The 21,997-nt window shown below is 41.5% G+C and overlaps 1 protein-coding gene across 1 annotated transcript; it reads left to right on the forward strand.

Annotated features, from left to right (window-relative positions):
- Nucleotides 1-640: 640 nt before the first annotated feature.
- On the forward strand, nt 641-21,363 carry pik3r1 (phosphoinositide-3-kinase, regulatory subunit 1 (alpha)). Its single transcript, XM_085464262.1, has 15 exons — nt 641-895; nt 1,927-2,558; nt 10,953-11,045; nt 11,135-11,209; nt 11,411-11,542; nt 12,205-12,406; nt 12,718-12,800; nt 17,115-17,316; nt 17,412-17,592; nt 17,697-17,822; nt 17,907-18,049; nt 18,139-18,315; nt 18,430-18,504; nt 18,592-18,762; nt 18,914-21,363. The coding sequence occupies exons 2-15, from the start codon at nt 2,219-2,221 to the stop codon at nt 19,101-19,103; spliced, it is 2,190 nt and encodes a 729-aa protein (XP_085320388.1). The 5' UTR covers nt 641-895; nt 1,927-2,218; the 3' UTR covers nt 19,104-21,363.
- Nucleotides 21,364-21,997: the final 634 nt, after the last annotated feature.

Raw genomic sequence — 21,997 nt, forward strand, 5'->3', positions numbered from 1 at the left:
GGCACCTAGCCCTGCACAAAGCTGCTTACAGTCTCTTTTTAGCGCAATCGGGACAGTAGGGTTTATGCTTGATAAGGGATTTCTTTCCCTGTCATAATTAGGCCACCCACATTCACAGTCATGTGTTTCTAATGGTGACTGAGATTATGGGACCTTCCATTCTGAGGAGATATCATGATTTATAGAAACAAAAAAGTGAAACTATGGTGACGAAACACCAAGTTTAACTCTACCATATACCAATTATATCTTTCAGTGGATTTCAGTTTTCAGGTTCAAGATGTGGATTAAAAAATAAGACAATAAAGAATATGGCCAGCCCAATATATTTTTGCTCTTTTATGCTTTAGTTTCACACTGTTTTAGTGTGCATGATTTAAAATCATACAGCTCTGGAAAAAATATGCTAGATGTTTAATTTCACCAGCCAACAGAACATAGGTAATGGCAGGACTGCGTGCAAAAGTTATGTAATTTCCACAGGTGTTTCAAGTTGCAAGAGTACACGGAGAGGGGAGTGCCCACCACAACAGGAATACGATTGGATAGATTATGAGGCGTTTTTGATTGACAGAAAGATGGACCAATGAGATGCCGCTCTGTGCTTGCCCCCTTGTTGGTCGTAGAGGCGACGTTCAAGGGAACATTTGTTCTGGATGGTGAAGCTGTTCTGTCACGTCGGCAGGGTGTAGGTCGTAACATTTTGTTCTTCTCATTAAATCGGATTTAAAGTCGAGCCGAGAGTTTTTCTTTTTCAACCGTGCGCGTAAGAGATCCACCAACGGCTGCAATTAAATCTTCGCACATCGCAGATCTAAAGCTTAATAACGAATTGGAAGTGTTTTAGTGTGGAAGAAAGAGGGCTCGTTGCATTCGTCTGCGGATCCGTGTACGAGTAAGTTATTGCTCTCCAGTGTTTTTAACCTCGCTACAAAGAATTTATTTCTTATGAAGTTACAATTAAAGCGTGTTCTTGTTAAGTACTTAAATTTTGTTGAGTTATTTAAAACTACTTAAAGCGACTCATCATCATCCTCGGTTTAACATGCACTCCTTTTTTTCATTGAAGTTTATTTTTTTTTCCAATTCCCTGTTCTGCTAACTTTTTCGTTACAACTCTAACCTTGCTAATAGCCTAAGCTATCTGATTCTGGTTTTAAATAGAGACGTTTAGTAAACCCTTATCCTGTTTTCCTCTAGCTGATGGCTAATTAGGTGGTGGTTTAGTTTAGCAGCAGGCTGATGTTGGCTAGCTAACTTAGCTGACTACTCCCCCGACATTTTTGCAGCGGCTGTAAAGTTGCACCGCAGGGCTGTAAAGCCGCCAGCAGAATAAACTGGACCCATGCATACGTTTTTAAACGCACAAATTCGCTCCCTGCGCGTTTTAAAACTCTAAACCTATGCATAAGGGTGATGTTTATTTATATAACTCTGTCGGCATTAGAATAAAGCTGTCAAGTATAATGCTAACGCTAGCCCACTATATGTTGGCAGGGCAGCAGAGAAGTCGATTTCAGTGTGCCAGAAACTGTAAATGTTCCAATAAAACTACACTGTCATCAATATGGAGTCTGCTCTTCAGTAAATTATTTACTTTTTAATAGTTATTTTGTTGGCAGCTGATTTAAGAAAAAAAAATACTGAGTGGGTCAGTGATGGCACACATTAAAACTGTTGCAGACATGATTTGGAAGCCATGTGACAAAGTAGGGCCACAAATGCATTATGGCGTATCATTATAAAAGTGTACATTTTAAATGTATTTACTGTATACTGTGGGCCTACTGTGAGAAGTTGCAGACTTCTACAGTATTTATATTGTAAAATCTTGGCATAACCCATTTCATTCACATTGGGCATTGTAAGGAGCCCATCATAGTCTTGTGCTGCCTGTTGTAAATGCTCTTTCCTCTCATCTTACAGGTCTGGGCAGCATTATCAAGATCACGGCTGCAGGCCATTTACTGATGGGTACATACTGCGAGGCAACACACCAAGAGAGCTGCAAATTATTCGCGAGAGACGGGAACTGTGAAAGAATGAAGACAAGCTAGAGACTGTTTTCACTGTAAAATCATAAATTGTAGCTTTGTTGGAACAACAGCCATTTTAACCAGCAAATGAGTAGCTGGGCTTAAGTTACTCAGAAAAAACCCTTAAAAATAACAAGACTGGTTCAGACTCATCTTTACAAGTGAACATTAAACACACAAACATGAGTGCTGAAGGGTATCAGTACAGAGCACTTTATGATTATAAAAAAGAGAGGGAGGAGGACATTGATCTGCATGTTGGGGATATATTGTTGGTAAGCAAAGGAGAGCTGGTGGCTCTTGGGGTCACCGATGGCCTGGAGCAGCGGCCAGATGAGATTGGCTGGTTGCCAGGCTTTAACGAGACCACTCAGGAAAAAGGGGACTTTCCTGGCACCTATGTAGAGTACATTGGGAAGAAATGGATCTCTCCCCCTACACCCAAGCCAAGGCCCCTGAGACCCTTACCTGTAGCTCCAGCCTCCTCCTTCAAGTCAGAGATGGACTCGGACTCAGAACAAGGTGAGTTTAAACAAGAGCTGTTAAACCATGTTTATTGGTATCAAATTCATGGGTGTTCTCCTTTATCTCAAAGTTCTGAAGGTTTTTTTTTTCCTGGATTACCAGCATAATACACGGCAGTGTGATTTCTGTACGAAAAAGGGGACAAATGCATGAGCTATCTGTATAACTTGCTAGTTTAAGCTACAACAGTTTTCATAATCTGTCTTAACATTATTATTAATTGTGACAATTTGAATGTATTAAAATCCTGAGGGTGTAAACTGATGTTAGCAATATTAACCCCCCCCCCCCACCCCCCCAAAAAACAAAAAAAAACAAAAAACCTGTTAAGTCGCTTTGTGCATTCTCTGGTAGTCCACTGACACAGACAACTAGTTAAGTGTTAAAGTAAAACCTTAGCAAGTCAGAGTTGTGAATCTGTTATCAGCAGGATGCTGATGCTGCAAAACAGGGTTTTGTTTAACAACTCTGCCTGGTGCGGTACAGCTGCACTGAATGTGAACCATGCTCAGTCCCAGAGGACACGGGCTCTGGTGTTTATGCTGGATATAGTACACCAGAGCATTTTCTGCAAGCCATATGTTACCAGCCGAGATCATCCATCTTTGTCCTCAAACTGCATCTTAAGGGAATGCAATTCTCGTACCTGTGTAGCTCAATGTATACACTGGTAGCAGGGGGGCAGTTAAGCTAGCTCAAGCAAAATTGATCGATTGTGTCATCATTTAAACTATAATTTGCTTAAAAAAAAAAGTAATGTAACCAATAATTTTCTGGTCTTTTTTTTTTAAACACCTTGTTAAATCTGTAAAAATATCAATCACATATTACTAACATCACAGAATATCTAAGTTATAGCTGAAATATTTTGGTGGTGGTGGTGGTGGTGGGGGGGGGGGGTGTCTCCATATTATTATTATTATTATTATTTTTAATTTAATTTTTTTCTTTTGGTGGGTAAAAAAAAAAAAAAATTATTTCGAGATGTTTGCAGTTCAAAATGACCCTTTGAAATGTGAGTCAGTGTTACAGCTCAGGCCGCAACTATGAACTGCAGTTAAAACTCGTCTTTTTAAAGACTCTGTGGCTTGTTAATGTGCACTTGAAGCTTTTTGCTCACCTAAAGAGCAGCTGTAGTCGCCAGGTTTCTAGTTTTTAGGCCATTTGTGGTGCTGTTGTGAAATTCTTTGCTGTGGTCTACAGTGCGAATGAGGAGCGTGGTGTTTTTTTTTTTTTTTTTTTTTTTTGTTGTTGTTAAAAAAGGGGCATATGTTGAATGGATGTGTTGTGGTTGAGTGGCAGCACTGCCAAGTGTGAATGTAGCACTGAGAGAAGAAAAGTTGCTGTGTCCTGGGTGGGGGGGGAAAGGGCCCAGAGTTGTGGGTGAAAGGGGAAGAGAGTCCCTGTGCTAGTTTCAGGATGGGTGCATGAGGATCAGGGCTGAAGTGGAGCTGGGGGCTTGGCAGAGGGGCTGCAGCTGGGATTGGGGTAGGTTGCAGGCTTTGGGAGGAGCTTGGGATCTGCATGCTCAAGGGGGCTTTGAAGAGGGTCTTCTGCTCGGAGTGTTTGTGATTTATTGCCCACCACCAAGGGATCCTGCTCCCTTCCTCCTACTCCAGATTTTTTTTTCTCCTTCTTCCTCCTTTTTTTCCTTTTTTTTTTTTTTTTAATGTTTTGATAGCTCCTACCATCAGCTCTGGTCCCAGGAAAAGGGTGGAGAATGGAGGGCTTGGAAAGGGGCCTCTCCTCCCTTAGCCACAGGGGGGGTTTACATGAGTGCAGCAGATGTGGAGAGGGAAAGAGAGAGACTAAAGGGCTGGGCTGGGAAACTATTAGGCTGAATGCTGGAATGAGGACTTTCTTTAAAAAACAACACCATTAAAGTGTTGCTCCTTTTACTAGGCCTCTCAGTTAACTGAATATACATGTGTGGTGCTGCCAAGCAGAAGAACTTGGAAAGCAAATAACCAGCTCAGAGCTCAATTTGCTTATTTGATTTAATTTAAAAAATCCACAGTTGGTTCCCAAACTGAAATTCTCCAAGTTTAAAAACTTCTCACACCTTTCACGTCTAGTATGTTGCTTTTAATGGTGAAAAAGAAGTAATTGAGGTGGAATTTCGAATAAGCTAACTGAGTCATAGTACTAAAAGAAAAAATACAAGCAGCTACTTTTAGTCTGTAGCCAATTGTGTAATTCCTGATGCCCAACAAGCACGTTGCATGTTAAATTTGTTTAGACAGTGACTATGTTATGGCCTAATATTAACCTCTGTGTTTTCAGTTCTGTGTTTTCAGTGTGTAATTACTTTATTTTTCTCCTCCCATCTGTTGGCCAGCATCAGCATTTTCCCCCCCTCTTTTCCCAAAACGTTAGATAAGTATGAATAACCGGTTGTTGCTCTGCACGCTATCACTAGGTACAGCCTACACGCTCGGTCTTGTTTAAGGATATATTTGATGGCAGGCTGTGTTCCCCTGCTTGTCTGAGCCTTATCAGTATGTTTGAAGTTTTCATGTGCACAACATTATAGTACGCAGTATTTATCCAAAAAAAAAATGCAGTGAAATGTTTTATAGCTTTCTGCTAAATATGCCTCCTGGTGTGTATGCAGACTTTTTTTGGTTACCAAAAAATGAAATGTGGATTTTATAACTAGTAATGGATGTACTTAATGGAGCATCTGTGCTGGCTACAGGAAGGCTGAGTGCAGCCTGTACAGAGGAGACGTTTCAGGGAGAGCACTCTGCATAGCTGGAGTTTGAGATAATGCAGCTCTCCTTCTCGGGGCCTCTTTAGCACTCAGGCTGACATCTGCTGGATTGAATACACTTTCTGTTGGTAGTGTCATTTTTTATTTTTTTTATTTTTTTTATTTTTTTGCTCCCCCCCCCCCCTGCTAAGAGCTCACTTTTCTCTTAAATTATACATGTAATGGCCTTGGCGTAGGTTTCAAATTGGTATACTCTTTTCATTTGTCCAGAGCACAGTCACAGTTCGTTAAATCCATCCAAGTCAGCAGCAGAATAAGCACAGCAGAAGTTTATCGTGTGATAGTTTCCTCTGATGTAGTGTTCCTCTGTGGGACTAAAGGCAGCTGGGGCCAGGAATTTGGTAGTCGGGGGTACGTACAGACTGCATAGTGGACTGATTTGTACCTTTGTGATGAATCTGTATTGTGCTAAGTGCTGATTGCTGTATCTCGACGCACAATACAGCTATACAACAAATGGGTGGATGATGAATAGCACCCTAGCGATTGCTCTGTGCTGTCATTGTTATGAGTGGACAAGCTGCTGGCAAAAGGAAATGTATTTGACTTTTGTACTAGGTGGAATATTAGTATGTTTAGAAGCTGTTGAGAGGAGAGGAAAAAAAAGCTTTAGTCAGAGGTGAGAAGCGTGTCATTGACAAATTCAGTGCCTGTGAATCTCAGACTTGAGCTGGATTTAAATATATTATGACTTGTCATAGTTTCCAGAATGGGGAGGGGAGCCTTGTCACATGCAGTGTGTTTAAAGCAGCCCACGTGACAAAGGAAATTTGCATCCACATCATTAAATTGCAGATATAATAAAATTTAGTTTTGACTAAAGAAAGGCGATTTGTTAGTTTTTTGTTTGTTTTAGCATCCCGATTCAAACCTAAGATGACGAAGTTGTTTTTCCTCTCACATTTTTAGTTTTTCCATTTGTTATCAGTTTACTTTTGAGCAGTCCCTTCATTTTTCATTTTAAAGTTTAGTCTGTATTAACCAGCTACCCTTTCCCATCTAGTGTTCATCAATTAATTTTTTTTCTTGTAGCCTTCTCCATGGGTGGTTTGTATTGTAAACTGATATGATGCAGAGACAAATAATGTAGTAGCTTCAATAACTGTTTGCATTTAATTTTTCCTCTGGTCGGTTTAAAATGTAAAATTAAGAGGAACTTTAAGCATTGCTTAAAACTGTTAAACTGCTTTAAATAACAGTGACACGTGTGTGTGTGTGTGTGTGTGTGGGGGGGGGGGGGGGGGGGGGGGTTGACCTGTTCTTAATCTGTGTGGATGTGCCAGACATGACAATTATTTTTTTTTTTTTCCCCTTCTGTCTGCCTCAGAGAATGTCAGACTGAGGTTATAGACACTACAGTTAAGGGGACAACTCTACTGCTGCTCAGTATATGACAGGGAAAAAGACTAGGACTCAAAAAATAACAGATTCATTAAAAAAAAAAAATTGTGTGTTTAAGCAAGTGAGACTTGTGTGCATCAAAGTGTGCATAACTGTTTCATTGCATGAGGCCGTTCAGAGGCTGAAGTCTGAATTGCCAAATCTTCTTTACGGGAGTCGGAGCATGTCTGCTAGCAGGATTAAGAAATGGAGCAAGCAAATAAGGCAGGGAGGAGCAGACAGACTCTGTGCAATTAAACAAAGGTGAGATTGGAGAGTAACACAATTTCATTGGTGCCAGGAAAGTTATGTGTGTGGTGTGCGGGCAGCTCTTGTGCACTGGAGATGTTGCATTGCATTAAGGAGTGGACACAATAAATCATCTCCTCCATTCAGTTATATCTGTCCTGGAAGTTTGTTTGCATTGTTTTGCATCAAAAGTCCTGGTCACGTCTGTTAAGGCAAGAATTGCTATATTTGTGTTTTTCCTCCTGTGCAAAGGCTCTTTTTCTGATGACACATTAAGAGTAATGTGTCATCAGAAAAAGAGCCTTTGCAGTTGCATATCTCAAAACTATTGCGGTTAAGCAGCCATCATGATATGCCCCACTTTCATACTATTAGAGGTGCAAGGCTAAGATGATCTCTTCTTGGAAATGCTCAAGCCCAACTTGGTGAAGTTCTTGAATAAGTCATTTGCCAACCAACAAAAATAATTTGATTATGATTGTTATGGTCCCTGGTGACATTTGGCTTTTTGCATCAGAACAAACAAAAATAAAAAGTTTTAGTCCTGTTTTGATTTGACCTTTTGATAACTTAAATATATTCTCAAATTAAATAATATACTTTAGCTGTGGTTTTAATAAATCCGTGCACTATTACAAGCTAGTTCACATTGAAAGTGGCTAATCTTTGAATGAAGACACTGTTTAATCATCCTTTTACTTTATAATTTAAAGTGAGGCAGTAGTGCAGGTTGTACAATTGTGCTCAAGCCATTTAAGTTATCAGATTTGGAGTTGGTTTATTTTAATTTGATGTGAGAGGCTTCATTGGTTCTTAAATTTGATCTCACATTGGGAAACTGGCTGCTTGCATTACTTTTGCGATTCACTGATGCTCTGTGCTTCATAGGGTTAATTGCCAAGCTGTAGCAACAGTCTCCTCATTGGCTGTTACTTTGCTTTTGCACTTCATCTCCCAGCCTGCAGGAGGAGACATTGCCTGCCCTTTTTCCTAATTCAGCTCAGGGCTTCACTATTCAGCACAGTCATGCTCAGACATGTTAGTGCTGCCCATGCCAACAGAAAATCCAGAGAATTTGGCATTGCAAAGGTTTTAGGTTTTGGTAATACTATAAACTAGCTGCACCTAGTCTTACTAAATGCTACTGTAGAGACAAACAACTTTGAATTTTTTTTTTTTGTACATTTTGCACAATTTTTACTTTAAAATGTGTTAGGTGGTGATCTATCACCAATATGCCTTGGCTAGACCCTTTTTCCAGCCTTCTAAATTTATCCAAAGTGAGCGCTATCTTTAGTGCACTGGTAGTGCCCCAGCTCTGTTCTGCCCACAGTCCTTTCGGCTCAGACGTGCCGTTTGAGCCGGACAGATTGTTCCCCACACCACAGCAGAACCAGTGGCAGCTGCATCGACTTCCTCAACCTGCGGTTGTCTAACTGACTACTGACGGGCTGAGGCCTTGGGGGATATCATGAGGTCTGCCAAACATGCAGACGTGTAGAGGCACGTCCAAGGGGCCTCTGTCTCCATACCCTAGTTACCACAGAAACCAGCTTCTATTCAAGTCTTGGAGAGAGTCTGAGGAAGTGTAGCCTGTCAGCTGTTGTAAATGGAGCAAAATGCCAGCACATTGTGTTAATAGTGCCGTAATGCTACTGTAAAACATAGAGGGCCCTGTTTGTTTAATAGAATTAAAATTACCTTTCCAGAGAGAGTTGGAGATTCAGTTTGCATAAGCTGCAGTAAGGAGTTTTGCAGAACCTGCATTCACCTTGTGCCATTATCACAGTTAGGTATACCTATGTGCAGTAGAAAAGAAATGGATAGCTTTTACTGTAGCTAATTTTTACTTATTACCAATTTTTACAAAGTTTTTCTAGAATTAATTTGCCTTCCATGAACACATCAATTATAGGTTTCTTCTTCTTTCTTTTCCTTTCCCCTTTATGTTTCTGTGGTTTGGCCTGTATGGGCACGTTGAGCCTTGATCTCATGCCAAGGCATCTCAGAAATCATCACTGATACCTTGTGGCATTTCCGCCATATTTCTTCGGCTACTTGATACAATTCCATTGGTGCCGAAACTATCACATTGTCGACAGTACCAAGAAGCAACTCTATATCCTTCCTGACCCGTGTCCCTCAGAGGCTGACTGTGGTAGGAATAAATAGGCTGGAGGATCACTTGGAAGATTCTCCTTGTTTTTTTGGTTTGTTTCCAAGCTGTGCAGAAGTACGAGCAGCTGTTTGTATATCAATGTATTAATCATTTTCAAGTGTTGAGTGTTTTTTAATCTAAGTAAATGTGTGAAAATTTGCTTGTTCCTTACACATATTTGTGATTTATTGTTTAAAAATTCCAGGCATCGTGCTGTCATGTGCTTTTTGAACATTGTGACAACGGGTGGGTCAGTGTTCTAAATTTAACTTCAGGTTGTGAATTTGGTTTCTCAGAAAACCTTTTGGCTGTAGAAGGAAGATCGTGTTGGATATCTTGTCTGGGAGAAAGATTACATTTCCAAGGTGTGTGATGGCTGCACTGCACGTCTCGATCTCTATTTCAGGAAACTTTGCAAAGTCTGAGATGGAACACCAACTTCTGAGAAACCTTCCTCCCCCCTCCATTCCCTTTCAGTTTGTATTTCCAATAACATCTTCCAGATGACCAGTTGTCCAAGGTGGATTTTTGTGTGTTCTCTGGTTTGAAAGGCTTTACTAATACATGTACTTGACACACAACAAGGCAGCCTGGGTCCTGCCCTAGCCAGAGAATGTGGTTCAGAATTTATTATTTAACTGACTGAACCCTCTTTCATGCAAAAGGGTAGCTTTTCAATAACCCCTATGCGTCTATGTATTAGCCACACCAGTACTTGGCCTTTAATGCCTGATTCAAAAAAGTAATCACTTTTAGGTGGAAAGAAAAAATAATGTTAAGAGAAAGGGTCCCATTCATAGTTTTGCAGCATTTTGAAACTGCAGACCTGATGTTGAACAGTTGAGCCTTTCAGGAAAAAAGCCTTTTCAAAATATGCCTTGGCGAAGATTTTATTTAGATTTGCCAACTCCCCTCCTGCTTTCATGTCCACACCTGGGTGCAAAGTTCTGAAGGAAAAATAAGTAAAAAAAAAAGAAAAAAAAAGTCAGACCTGGCTTACCTCATATCACAGGATATTTGCTTAGTTCCTTGGTCTGCCAAACCTTAACTTCAGTGCTCAGTACCTCCTGTTGAAACAGCCTTTTATAAATACTCACATTTTACTTTTGAAGCCACTTCATTGGTCTTGTACCTGCTTCCTTTGAAGTTCTGAGGAGTCAAGAATCTAATGAGTCTTTGCTGGTTCAGATGAATGGCAGCCCCTTACCATTTAAGGTCACATGAACAGTCATCACAGGATTAACTGTATTTAACTGACTGGCCAGTTGATATCTTTATTTAGTTACACATAAACTATAGATACTTTTTTGATCTTACAAAGGGAATTCGTTGTGGTACAGTAGCATAAGAGTAAAAAATAGAACAATCTCCAAAAAGTGTAACTAAATTCTGCTGTGTGGGACTCAGTTTTGAAAGTAAAACCAGCCATTGTCAGCACTCACCTCGAAGAAATGAGCTTAGTGAAATCCCCTTAAAGCCGTGTCTGTTTTGCAAACAGCCAACAGCATAGGGCAACTGATTGTCTTGGTCGTGATTGTGTTGTTGTTTGATTTGGAAAGCATAGGTTGGATGTAGAAACATTTTCTCTTCTTGCTTTGCTGGCTTTTGTGTTTTGGGAAGGGCAGGGGTGCTAAAATGGAATTATTCAACTGTTATTAGCAAATTGTGTGGTGCCAGCATATTTATTGGACTGAGTAATTTGGTTCACAGGTATGACGCTGGATTTGTACTAAGCCTTGGTGGGAGGATTTTCACTCCGTTTACACAAACTGAAATTGCTTGTTTTATTTATTTAAAAAATATTTTATTTTATTTTTTTAACGATCTTTAGGTTTCTTCTTGCCCGACTTGACGGAGCAGTTTTCCCTTCCAGAGATTGCTCCACCCATTTTGATCAAACTGCTTGAAGCAATTGAGAGGAAAGGTGAGCTTGACTGAATCAATTTCATATTTTTGTTGGCATTTATTTGGCATGTTATGTTTCTACAGTATGTTTCGTTAATTATTTTGTAGGTCTGGATAACCCCACATTATATAGAACATTTAACGCTGGTGCTGGACTTGAAGTCAGGCAGTATTTTGATTGTGGTAAGTAGCTCTTTTTATCATGTGTTTTATAAGCCTATATGAAGAGGAAGTCTGAGTGGAAAAAATGAGTGGGGTGCATAAAAAAAGGTTTCTAAGTGTGTGCATAAGAGTCTGTTGGCCCAGAAGAGTCTGTGCTATAGTTAAACCTAACTTTACTGAAGTGAGTTCAAGCGTGCGTCTTTGTGCCGTTCTGCATTTCAGACCCCCCATCTGCAGACTTGGATCACCTGGAGCTTCCAGTCCTGTGTGACGGTCTGCGTAGGTACTTGCAGGATCTTCCCCAACCCATCATTCCCACTGCAATATATGCTCAGATGGTTCACAGTGCTAAAGGTGAGAACAGAAGGTTCCCTCACAGTTTCAGTGGTCATTTGTTGATTGTACAGGTTGGCCTAAAGAGAAGTGCTGACGTAATGTACTCGTGCCCTGCTGCTGAACATCATGTACTCATGAACACTAAACCACAAGACCTCATCTGTACCCATTGTGTCTGAGGACTTCTTTTTTCTTTGTTTTTTGTTTGTGTAAAATTAGCTTTTATTTTCTAAAACATCTATGGGTCCTTTAAGAAAATAAGAAATAGAAATCTATGTATTTATTTCTAATTGTGTATTTTAGCACATTTCCTTAACCTTAGTCTTGCTGTCTGTTGCAAGCAGAGGGGAAAAGAAGAAATTCTCAGTGTTATGCATTCTCTTGCTGTCACATGGCCAGAAACAGGATATCTGCGGTTAATAGGAACTAAAACAAGCCTGAAAGTTTATCTCTAGCATCTCTGAGCAGCCAATCACCTGCCAGTGTACCTTATGCTCATTGTCAACCACACAGTGTCTCTGCGGTTTCCAAGTCTTTATTGCACATGACTCCTTTTTCCATTTCTTTACTGTGTAAAGAGAGCTTTCATTTTGTGCTGCTTTTCAACTGCAGAAGACTTTAAAGTAGGGCACTTTATCTCCTGTCTTCCTGAACGTTTTGGCTATTCTCATCTTCAACAGAGGTGGTGAATCCTGAGGAATGTGCCCAGCTACTACGTCGCTTTGCTAGCGCCCCAGGCCGTCCTCCCCAGTACTGGCTGACTCTCCACTGTCTGCTAAGGCATTTTGCTAGAGTGTGCCAAAACGGTTCCAAGAACCTGCTCAGTGCCAGATCGCTGGGCGAGATCTTCAGCCCTGTGTTTTTCAGACAACAGGCCACCAGGTGGGTATTGGGAGTGTAAGGCTTATGCTGCATATTTTGGTTTGTAAAAGATAGGCACTCAGTCAGCAGACAGATAAGCATGCAGGCTTAGTCAAGAAATGGCAAGACACGCACTGCAGTGTATCACACATTCATGTGTTTTAGCTGTACACGGATGTAGGTTGGAGCTTTTCTGCTTACCAGCTGTGCGGCACAATTAAAGTAGCTAAGCCTGAATTGCTATCTGATTGAAAACCGCACAGAGCAGCAGTGACTGTCACCTTGGCTCTGAAACAAACTTTGTTTACCTTGCTTTTTTGTCCCCCTCACAGTTGTGAACCCAGTCTGGATTCTCACATCAAGATCATTGAGGTTCTGGTGACCAGTGAGTGGAGTGACAGTCAAGCTGCACCAGGTAATTGACTGCTGTATTTTCGCTCGATTTTTCACCCATCACAAAACTACTGCTGTTCCTACTACTGTGGGTGCTCAGGACATGAAAGTAAACGGTTAAAAAAAATGCATTCAGTTAAAAAGGAAAAGTAGATGGAAAGGATGTTGTGCTTTGCATTACTGATCTAACTGAAAGCTGTAAGGAACTTGTGCAGGATTTACATTGAAAGGAGAACATAAATTTGCTCTGCATTGACTGTGCACAGCACTGACTGAGACCTGAGCTATTAATAGCTTGAAGAGGAGGGTCGAGACTTAGTGCTGCTGCAGTTGTAGGGAACCACAAAGTACCCAGTGATTGGAAAGTTACTCATATTATGGCGCTAAAGCGAGTTGATTTTTTTTTTAGCATGTGCTTATTAGTAGAAACAAGTGTTCTTAGTTGAGTCTTTGTGGAGTGGTTTGAATTAGGTCTTCTCAGTTTGTAAAGCATGAAAAGTTTTCTTTCTGAACTAGCATATTTCCATGTTGCAGATGAATGTTTTTTTTTTTTTTGTTTTTTTTATATGCAATGAAATGGTATTATGTATTATGTAAAAGGTTCTCACTGGAATTTAATGACTACAAAGTAGCAACTTGTGTTAGAACAGTATTTCTGTCTAGCTTTATTTTTGTCAGCCTCATGAATATGAACATTGGGGAATTTGCATGTGATGTAAAATCTTCAGTAAGATTCTGGGTGGTTCTTGGAGCACATTTTTATTTTTTTTTTCGTCTCTACTCTAGCTTTTGCTGTTATGTAGCATGTGCCTCCAACGGTATAGATGACAGATTCGTGCAAGTCTGATTTTGTTCGTGTTACTGCAGTGGACTGCATACAGACAAAGCTGGTCTGGTGATTTGAGACAGCAGAGCATTGCATGGCAGTTCTGTTTTTACAGCTCTAGTTGGGAGCGGTGTCATTGGCAGGCCCAGCACTGACTGTGGCTGCTTAAACTTTTTATTACCTGTTAGGACTATTTATAACGCTCCTGTGCATGGTCTGCTCTCAGCTGTCAGTGATTTGCACCTGCAGGGAGCTCTTTGGCTGTAGGCTTGATGGATGGCTGACTGAATGGTCGGGCAGGCAAGAGAGAAACCCTGAAATGCTTTTTGTTGGTTCTGCACATACCCATAAAGACTGTACCCAGTGTAACACATGGCAATGTTTAGTCGGGCCAGACTGGTTTCAGTCACCTGTCTAATGCAAATAGTACGGGTAAATAACCTAATTTCTAAACACACATGTACGGAACATGCATGCATTTCTGTGAATGACCTGTATGCGCGCGTGTGTGTGTGTGTGTGTGTGTGTGTGTGTGTGCCTCCCGGTTACTGCGTTCCTATTTTAAGTAAGCGACAAAAGGCCCACTTAGATTTGGTTGGCTGGAAAGTCGGCCTGCTCCACAGAGCACTTCTTGTTAACTCAGGGCTGCTTGTAGTTCTAGGGCCACTTGCCTCCCCCTTCAGTGGATGTCCACATGTCCTCCCTGTCTCAAAGTGCTCAACTCAGCAAATATTTGAAACTTTGCAAGTTAATCATAAGACTGCCCCCCTCCTTCCCCACCCCCAAGCCTCCGCCTTTACAAACAGAAAGAGGGAGTGACCAAAGAGCATAGAGAGACACACAAACCAACGCAGCTGGCACAAGTGGCTGCTTTCAGAACAGGCTGCGTCGACACTGGAGCGGCTCCTGCTAATCATTAACTTTGTGACTACACGTGAGCAGGCTTCCGCCTCACAGGGCTCAGAAAGGGAAAGACAGAGAGACTCAGCCCTTTACCGCACCTTCAGCAGGAACTGAGCAGTCAGTCAGTGAGACAGTCGCATGCGGCACCTGCTTCACGTCGAGCGGATTACCTGGATTTCATTAAGAGGCACACAAAGCCGTGACCTTTTAAGAATTAAAACAGACCACGTCCATGTACTCACTGGTCTAAACTATGAAATGGAGCTTTACAGAAGGACTTGAAACTAACTCTGTTGGATTTACTTTATTGTTTGGGAATAAAAGAGAAGCTGCAAAGAAGAGAGAACTGATTCCTCGAGACATGCACAACTTGCAACGTAAGTTTGATGTTTCAGGTCTTGTCTTATAAAGGTGTCAAAAGTGGAACATTGTGTGTTCTGCTGCGTTTGCCTTCAGGCTATAACGAAATGGGCCTCGTGCGTAAGATTAAGACACAAATGTCACAGCTTAGAAAAGACAGAACAGGAATAATAGGTTTGTGTTTTAGTAAGACTTCAATCTTTGCTAGCAGCAAACTTGCCTCGGGCAACTGCTCATGCTTATGAGTTATGGGCCATACTTGGAGAGTGCGCATGAACCTCTGCATTAAGATCAGACAAAAGAGGCTCTTGAACATTTAAGTAGTTTATAGCTATGGTGGACAATGGCTAGTTGATAAAGTCTTTTTAAATCCACTGTTGTATTTTTTTTTTTTCTATCCAAGTGCGGTGGAACAGGCTTGCTCACTTAGGTCTTACTCAAACATTAAAACCTGTTCTTTTTTTCCTCATTTGTAGTTGATGTGAACTATATAACTTAAGCGTCTAAAAATTTCCACCAACTGTCCCTCAATTGAACTAAGGACAACGATTGCTTTCACTTGAATCTTCTACCTTTACCAAGAACTGGGGCTATTTTAATTTCACTCAGGAAATCAAGGGAGCTATCCCTGTCGTGCTGAGCGTCACGCTGTGGGATTATAGACGTATTTTGGAGCTCTGGGTGCCGCTGACCGGGCCAGGCATTATAATTTAGCTGCGTACGTGCTGCTGCAGCAGAGTAGGCTTTACGAGTGCCAGCAGTGGGACGGACTAAATGTCCGCACGACACTCGCGGGGAGGAGGGGCCGAGTAACCTGCAGGGGAGCAAGTGGACAAGCTGAACAGAGAGCGAGAGGATGACAGAGGAGAAGCATGGAACAGGGAGCAGGTCCTTTCTCTCTCCTCTGCTAGCAGAGAGATGCGGCGCGCTTGCTTTCGCAGATGGATGCACACCGGGACGCAGTGCTGGTTGATGCAGAGACGCAGTCGTTTCAGTTATCTATTTAGAGTTCTAAAAAGGCGACACTTTTACAATGACCTCATCGCTCACAGGAAATGAAAGATGCAGGAGCGGTTGGTGACAGACCCCCTGTGTGATTGGCTGTGGTAAGTGATGTAACACGTTACTGAGCAAGCTGCCCTTAATGGCTTTTCAAGTACGTGTTTAAGTGGCTGTAATAAAGTATTTGTGTGGAGCAGAGGCGAGATTGGATCAGCGCAAGTTGTCTGTCTGTGGAGGTGTTTGGCTCTGGTTTTAGAAGCCTGGTTTCTTCACGCGAGTTAGAAATTTCTAGTAATCTGGAGACAAAGTGTGATCAGGTTGGAAGGCAGGCGGTATGCAGAGAAGCGCTGTGGTCGGATTGGTAGGTTGCATTTGTGCAGAATGGAAACATTTGAAATCTATGTCACGGTTGTAGCTGTGTGCACAGTGCTTGTGGTTTCAGCGTGCAAAGTTCTGCAAGGTCCATTGCAGCAAGAGGGTTGTGAATGCAGTGGCAGCGAACAACAGCAGTGCAGATTTGTGGGGTTTAAAAATAGCCGACTGCCTTATCTCTGCTACTGGTAGCTTCACGGTGAGCTCCAGCTTTAAGAGTTTGATTTACTGATGGTAGAAGAGAATCTGGTTATCCTGCGTTAAAGCGCAGCCTTTCCTGCTGGTAAAGGCTTAAAGGGTCATTAGGATTTCAGTCTGTCCTATTTTACTGTAAAATGTTGTGCAGCCATCTTTTTCTGCTGTTCTCTCTGCATTTTTTTTTTCCTGCATGAAAAAGGCTTCACTGCTGCGTTAGGAGCTGGAAATATTTATAGATGGCTCCATTTCTTGAATGAAATTCATTCTCCCTGACTCACGCTTCAGTTCTCCTCCCACTGCCTCACCAATGCTGCCTCTCTGTTAGACATGGGAAGCCTTTTTTTTTTTTTTTTTTCCTTTCCCCACAACCCAATTCATGGAAAAGGATGCATGCGAACGAGCATGTGTGCCTACGTGCCTATCCAGATGAGGGTTCATTCTTTTGAAATATTAAATAAATTCAAAGAGCAATTTTTTTTTTTTTTGTATTTTTAATTATTTACAAGAAGATCAAGTAAACATTTTAAAGGCAGTGCAAGCGTTCCCCTAAAAATCTGCCTTAAAATGTCCAGATCTCGAGCTCTGAGTCGGCTTTATTTTAACACAAACACTCATAAGCCTAATCGCGTTGTAGTCGATTTATTTACATTCTGTGTTCTCTGCCTTTTCCTGCAGCTCTACCTCCAAAGCCACCCAAGCCCACATCTGTGATTAACAACGGTATGAACAACAACATGGCGCTACAAGATGCTGAATGGTACTGGGGAGACATCTCAAGGGAGGAGGTCAATGAGAAACTGAGGGACACTGCAGATGGTACGTTTTTGGTGCGGGACGCCTCTACAAAAATGCACGGAGACTACACTCTGACTTTGAGGTAAGTGTCTTGTCCTCTGTTTCCTCAAATTGACTGTTTATCCATTTGTAGTTGGTGACCTGTTGGTTTAACCGCCGCTGCTGTTTCGTCTACAGGAAAGGAGGAAACAACAAGCTTATCAAGATATTCCATCGAGATGGTAAATATGGCTTCTCTGATCCACTAACCTTCAACTCAGTCGTCGAGCTCATCAACCACTATCGCAACGAGTCCCTGGCTCAGTACAACCCCAAGCTAGACGTCAAGCTGCTGTACCCCGTGTCTAAACACCAGCAGGTGAGGTGGCAGCTCAATGCATCCCAGCAGAATTAAAACACCTGCGTGTTTAAAGCAGTTGAACCTCAACTTTTTCCTGTATTTGACTATGACTCTTTCTTCAGGATCAAGTGGTAAAAGAGGACAACATCGAAGCTGTGGGCAGGAAGCTCTGCGAGTACCACCAGCAATACCAAGAAAAGAACAAAGAGTACGACCGTCTCTATGAAGAGTACACCAGAACATCACAAGTGAGTACCACCCCACACCTAGGATCAAGAGTGTTACTGCAGTGTTTGTAGGTCAAGTGCTTAACACTGTGCTTCTGCTCGCAGGAAATCCAAATGAAAAGGACGGCGATAGAGGCTTTCAATGAAACTATCAAAATATTCGAGGAGCAATGCCAAACACAAGAGCGCTACAGCAAGGAGTATATTGAGAAATTCAGGAGAGAAGGCAATGAAAAAGAGATTCAGAGGTAAGAGCAGACCACACTTTGTTGTGCATCAGCTGATAACGAAATGCTTGCTCTGCTCAGAACTCATCCTTTTTTTCCTCTCCTTCCAGGATCATGGGAAATTACGAGAAGTTGAAATCGAGGATTAGTGAAATAGTAGACAGCAAGCGCAGGCTGGAAGAAGACTTGAAGAAACAGGCAGCAGACTACAGGGAGATCGACAAGAGGATGAACAGCATCAAGCCTGACCTCATCCAGCTCCGCAAGACCAGAGACCAGTATCTCATGTAAGTGCAGCGCCTGAACAGCATCCTGGCTACATCGGAAACTAGTCTTCCCTCTGAGGGAAATCAAAATTGGTCTGTCCTGCTTTCTAATGTCCATGACTTTTCTCTTTGTAGGTGGTTGACCCAGAAGGGAGTCAGGCAGAAAAAACTCAACGAGTGGCTGGGAATCAAGAACGAGAGCACAGAAGAGTAAGTTAGCGAGTGTCAATCATCCACTCGCTGGACGACAAAAATGTGCATTTTTCATGACAACTTATATTTGTTTTGTGTTTTTAGTCAATATTCTATGGTGGACGATGATGAAGACCTTCCTCATCATGATGAGCGAACCTGGAAGCTGGGCAACATCAATCGCTTACAGGCGGAGGCGATCCTCCAGGGCAAGAGAGACGGAACATTCCTGGTTCGAGACAGCAGCAAAGCGGGATGCTACGCCTGCAGTGTGGTGTACGTATCTGGCTGTTACGTAGCAAAGAATTGCAGTTTTAGTGTTGAAATGTCTTCCTGCTGTTATGGCTTCAGCCACCACTGAATGAACTACTTTTAAAGTTGATGGAGAGCATCACAGCAGGTTGTGACTCCTGTCCTCTCTTTGCAGTGTGGACGGCGAGGTGAAACACTGCGTCATCAACAAGACCCCCACAGGGTACGGCTTCGCTGAACCTTATAACCTGTACAACTCATTAAAAGAACTCGTTCTTCACTACCAGCACACGTCTTTGGTCCAGCACAATGACTCTCTGAATGTGACACTAGCGTACCCTGTGTACGCTCAACAGAGACGATGAGGACCCGGACGTATCCATATTGACGATTAAGGCCCCATGGAAGTTGGAGACATGTTTCGACCACCATGATTAAGGCTTCGATAGCCGGACTTGGACTTGAAGTTGGAGGAAAAGTCACAACAAAGCCTGAAACATTTCAGTGACTTTGCCTAAACCATGAGCCTGAGGCGAGTCTGAATGTAGATTTTTTTTTTTTTTTTTTTTTTTTCCCCTTTCTGCTTTTTGTGGGAGCACAGAATCGAGCGAACACTGCTGAACTCGCCCAGCGGAGGACATTTGAGGCCTTCTCCTTATGGTGCTTGTTTTTGTTTTGTTTTTTCCCCCTGTTCCCAAAAGCTTTACCAGCTGGATTATCAAATCGCAACAGAACTCACCGGCTACAAATTTTGTTTTTCCTTTTTCCCCTTCTTCCCCTGTTGTGTGTGTGTGTGTGTGTGTGTGTGTGTGTGTGTGTGTGTGTGTGTGTGTGTGTGAGACTGTCCATGTGACCAAATCTCATAGAATCAGGAAACTCTGTGATATTGGAGGGCTGTGTAACACTTTGCTTGTATTAACTGTTCAGTAGCAGACCATGGATCAGCTGACAAATGTAGCAAAATGGCACTTTTTAAAAAACAAAACAAAGTTTCACAAAAGAAACTCCTATGGACTTTTATTAGAAGAGCAGAGAGGACAAGTACCCACACTCTGCCTTCTCACTGATGAGCATTACAGTGCATACGTAAACTTGATTTGAACTGTGGGCAGGGAGAAACTATGAATGGACTATTCTTTCATGTACATATGTGAAAATGTGCAGTCATGACTCGTACCAAAAAGGATTTGTTCCTCTTTAGTTGTATCCTGATCTGCTATGCAAACCTTTCTCCATTTTTATTTCAGAATTGTTTTATTCTGTTGCAAACCCACAATATAAGCTTGTTTTAGTGCTTGAAAAGTATTTTTTTGTTCCTGTGTAAATATCCAAGAGGATATTTTGTCAAAATGCCAAGATACAGTTTAAAAAATGCTTATGATTTTTAGAAGATGATAGAAACATACTTTATTATAAATTACTTTAACAACTGGTATACAGATGAAAAGGGTTTTTTTTTTTCTTTTTTTTTTTTTTTTTGGCTTCAAACTAATTTTTTCTTCTCAGGCAGAGCCTTTTGAGTATTTGAGCTGCTTTAGTCACAAGTACTATTTCCGACAGAGCTAAGCCTACATGCAGTTCTTTGTTAAAATGGACAAAGAAGGTCAGGCTGATGGGATTGTACGACCCTTATCTACCATCACAGAAACAACAGTATAGATTTATTTTGTTATAAAATATATTTGTTCCCATATGAGAATATATCAAAGCAGACTGGTGTTTTCAACTGGTGGATATTGCTATTAAAGATCAATATGCATTGTACACTTACTATTTTTTCTGTATCAGAAAATCACTGTGTTTACATGGGTGGATCGGCTCATTTCAGACGGTAACATAATATTTCATAACCCCTAAAAGAAGGAAAACAAAGCCACGTGCTCTATTCCCACACCCTAAATTTGGCTTTTACAAGTCTACGATACAAGTGCGCCAGACCACGTAAACTATGACGTAAAAAATCACAAACTGTATTACTCACAATATATTTTGTAACCCTTCAACATGTCATCACAGCTGTCAGGTGAACCTGTTGAACGTATCTGTAGAAAACTAGTTGTAGAGACATTAACAGAATCTGATTTTGATAGTTTCCCGTTTTTTGTTGGCGTGACAGTTTACTTTAATTCCCATCTTGGACACAACTTGTTCTCTTGGGAACGGTCTACATGTACAAACCACAGAGGAAAGCTTAGTTTTAATTCACAATTTTCGTTATTTACACACAGACTAGTTTTAACACATTTGACCAAATTACTCATTCACAACTTTAAATGTAACACATTTATAGGAGTTGTCTTTTTTCCTTTTTTCTTCCCCTCCCTTCCTCCAAAGCTGTTAACAGGTGTCTCATATTTGACATTTAGATCCTCAGCAGCTGCTGGCATGAACATTTTGATTCCCTTTGTCAATTTTTCTTAAGTCTGACAACGTGCACCATTATTTCTTTACCCCATTTCTGGGTAGTATTGTTGTTTTATTGTTGTCCTTTTTATTTGAAGCTCCTCTTTGGTGTTGGCGTCCCAAAAACGATTGGATTGAGATTGCCAGTGTTCCCCAGTTTTGCTTTGAATCTGTATTGGGCTTTGTTAAAAATGAAATAAAACTCTTCTTTTTACGAAACAATGGCTTTGTTTTGACTGATGAGTAAAATGAGTTCATGTTAGTGGTGTTGCTCTGTTGGCAGTTTTGGCCAAACCGACAGTATGTAACTGATTCTATTCTCTTAACTAGAGTAACTGTAGCTTAAGAGGGTGGTTGACAACTACAATTACTGCAATGAACTTATTGCTCTGAAACAGTTGCTTCAAAAACAGAGATTAGTGCTGCAGATTTGGTAAACTGATGTTAAAACAAGATGAAGTCGGTCTACTATTGAATGTTGGCAATTACATCTACACATCTGTCTGTGATAATACAGCAATTAACTTTAAATTCATGGAAATCACAAATCCTTTGCCATATCCATACATGGAAATTCCCACTACTAGAAACACATTCCTCAACAAATAGTGGTGCAGTTGCTGCAGGAAAGCCATTTAACTGTAAAGGAACATTTGTATATGGGCGACCGTGGCTCAGGGGGTTGGGAAGCGTATCTGTAACTGGAAGGTCGCAGGTTCGATCCCTGGACTCTGACCTGGTCGTTGTGTCCTTGGGCAAGACACTTTACCCTACCGCCTACTGGTGTTGGCCAGAGGGGCCGATGGCGTGATATGGCAACCTCGCTTCTGTCAGTCTGCCCCAGGGCAGCTGTGGC

The sequence above is a fragment of the Copadichromis virginalis genome, linkage group LG7 (genome assembly GCF_057382275.1).
Source record: "Copadichromis virginalis isolate Kocher_CV1m ecotype Utaka linkage group LG7, C_Virginalis_male_GT1.1, whole genome shotgun sequence".
Classification (NCBI taxonomy): Eukaryota; Metazoa; Chordata; class Actinopteri; order Cichliformes; family Cichlidae; genus Copadichromis; species Copadichromis virginalis.